Source organism: Penaeus monodon, chromosome 14 (genome assembly GCF_015228065.2).
Source record: "Penaeus monodon isolate SGIC_2016 chromosome 14, NSTDA_Pmon_1, whole genome shotgun sequence".
In the NCBI taxonomy this organism is placed as follows: domain Eukaryota; kingdom Metazoa; phylum Arthropoda; class Malacostraca; order Decapoda; family Penaeidae; genus Penaeus; species Penaeus monodon.
The window spans coordinates 42,661,281-42,663,780 of NC_051399.1; the positions used below are offsets into that span (position 1 = coordinate 42,661,281).

A 2,500-nucleotide genomic window follows, 5' to 3' on the forward strand; every position below is an offset into this window, starting at 1 on the left:
GATATTCCTGCACCCTTGCCACCTAGTCTTATCAAATATGAATAGACAAGTAATTCATATAGAGTCATAATACCACGGCGTTATTGAAGCATTTTCTCTGTTGTTGTTGTAGTCAATTTTATCAACATCGCTCTCTCTGAATCCTACGTTGTGAGTGAGTGGTTCGAATCGTTATAGGGAAGGCTATGCGTGAGTGTGTCTGTGTACAAGCGTGTACTTAAATTTCCTCTCCCTCACATAGCTTTGGTGTCTCAGCAATGGTGGAGGGAAGTGGTACTGGTGGAGAAGGTGCGCCGCCACCGCCACCCACGTCACGGCCAGCATCATGCTCAGCACCATCACGGCGGCGGCTGTGGAAGAGTCTCGCAGCCGACTGAGTGCTGTGTGGAGGAAAGGGGGGAAATCTAGTACATGCATACCTACACCACACACACACACACCACACACACACACACACACACACACACACACACACACACACACACACACACACAAAATAATATATATTAATAATATAAATAACTATATATATATATATATATATATTATAATATATATATAATAATATATATATATATATATAATATATATATATATATATATATATATATATATTATATATATATATATATATATATATATAATATATATATATATATATTATATATATATATATATATATATATATATATATATATATATATATATATATATATATATATGTATGTATGTATATATATACACATAGACACATATAGAAGAATAAATGTGCATATACATACATGTGTATATACATACACACACACACACACACACACACACACATACACACACACACACACACACACACACCATATATATATATAAATATATATATATATATAATATATATATATATATATATATATATATATATATATATATATATAATATATATGAATATATATATATATATATATATATATATATATATATATATATATATATATATATATATATAATATATATATATATATGTGTGTGTGTGTGTGTGGTGTGTGTGTGTGTGTGTGTGTGTGTGTGTGTGTGTGTGTGTGTGTGTGTGTGTGTGTGTGTGTGTGTGTGTGTGTGTGTGTGTGTGTGTGTGTGTGTGTGTGTGAATATATAAATATATATATATATATATATATATATATATATATATATATATATATATATATATATATATATATGTATGCACGCACACACAAATCTTGAAAACAATAGCCTAAATGGGTGTTTGATTTCTCTTGTGAAATCAAATGAAATAAAGAAAAGCATCCTCGCTCTCTACTGCGAATTTTTGCACGCCGCTGAGCATGCCACGTGGCATCTTCGCCAGGAAAGGTGAAGACGATATACAGGTTATTGAAAAAAACGTGTAAGTAACACTATCGGTCTTTCTTAATAACAGTGTACATACTGAAGCAGATTAGCAGCAAGTTAGAGAATCTTTTTATATGAAAATCATGGTTAAAAAGACATAAACTGATAATTGTCTGACTCGTTTCACCATATTTAGGTTTTACATACCCATGTAGACTGCATTGGTCACGTTAAATCTGGAGAACAATCGCGCCATAACAGATTCACTTGTGATACCGGTAACCACTATAATGTAACTGAAGTTTAAGACGACATACACCATCATAATATGCAAATATTCTCCAGTCAAATCAGCTGTTTCCAATCTAATGAGGCGAAAGCGGTGAAAATTAATATGCACAAACTAATCGATGGAATCGATTCATTTACGTGATATACAGATGATATTTATCTATTTAAGCATCTGTATTTACCTATCTGCATCCTTAGCAGTGTCTGTGTGCTTTCTTTCTGTGTATTTATTCAAGCGCGAAAAATTTTCTTGATGGTAACATTCAATAAAGAATTTTACCTCCTCTCATCGATAACAAACCTTTCTACAAAGCTTCTTCTTTAAATGTGCTTAAAAAAGCGATGGCCCAGTGTTTAGAGCACTGGACTCCGACCCTCGTGGTCCCGAGTTCAATTCCCCGTCGCGGCAGTCGTAAAAATGCCTGCGCTCTGACTGCTCGCTCGAGCCCGATCTCACGGCGAGAAAACGACATATCGCCTTGAGAAGTCAAACGCAGGTGTCGTAGGGGAAGTCACCGCTGTGGCACAGGTATAAAGTGCGCCGAACCGCGGTTGATTAAGATGGGCATCCAATCAGGTAAGGGTGAGACTGCCAAATATCCTCTCATATAACGAATTGAGAGAGGCCGATTTCCTGCAGTTAAATAAATAGCTGTTGAAAAAAAAAATTATATATATACATATATGTATATATATATATATATATATATATATATATATATATATATATATATATATATATATATATATATATATATGTACACACATAGACACACACACGCGCACGCACACACACACACACACACACACACACACACACACACACACACACACATACACACACACACACACACACACACACACA

The 2,500-nt window shown here is 34.0% G+C and overlaps 1 protein-coding gene across 1 annotated transcript in view; it reads right to left on the bottom strand.

The window, feature by feature from the left end:
* Window positions 1-1,639, bottom strand: part of LOC119581153 (beta-1,3-galactosyltransferase 1-like) — a 3,454-nt gene extending 1,815 nt beyond the window's left edge. Inside the window, exons 1-2 of the mRNA XM_037929517.1 lie at window positions 1,552-1,639; window positions 238-380 (exon numbers count right to left, since the gene is read on the bottom strand). Coding sequence (XP_037785445.1) covers window positions 238-380; window positions 1,552-1,600 — 192 coding nt within the window. The 5' untranslated portion in view covers window positions 1,601-1,639. The remainder of the gene's footprint in view (window positions 1-237; window positions 381-1,551) is intronic.
* Between the last annotated feature and the right edge of the window lie 861 nt (window positions 1,640-2,500).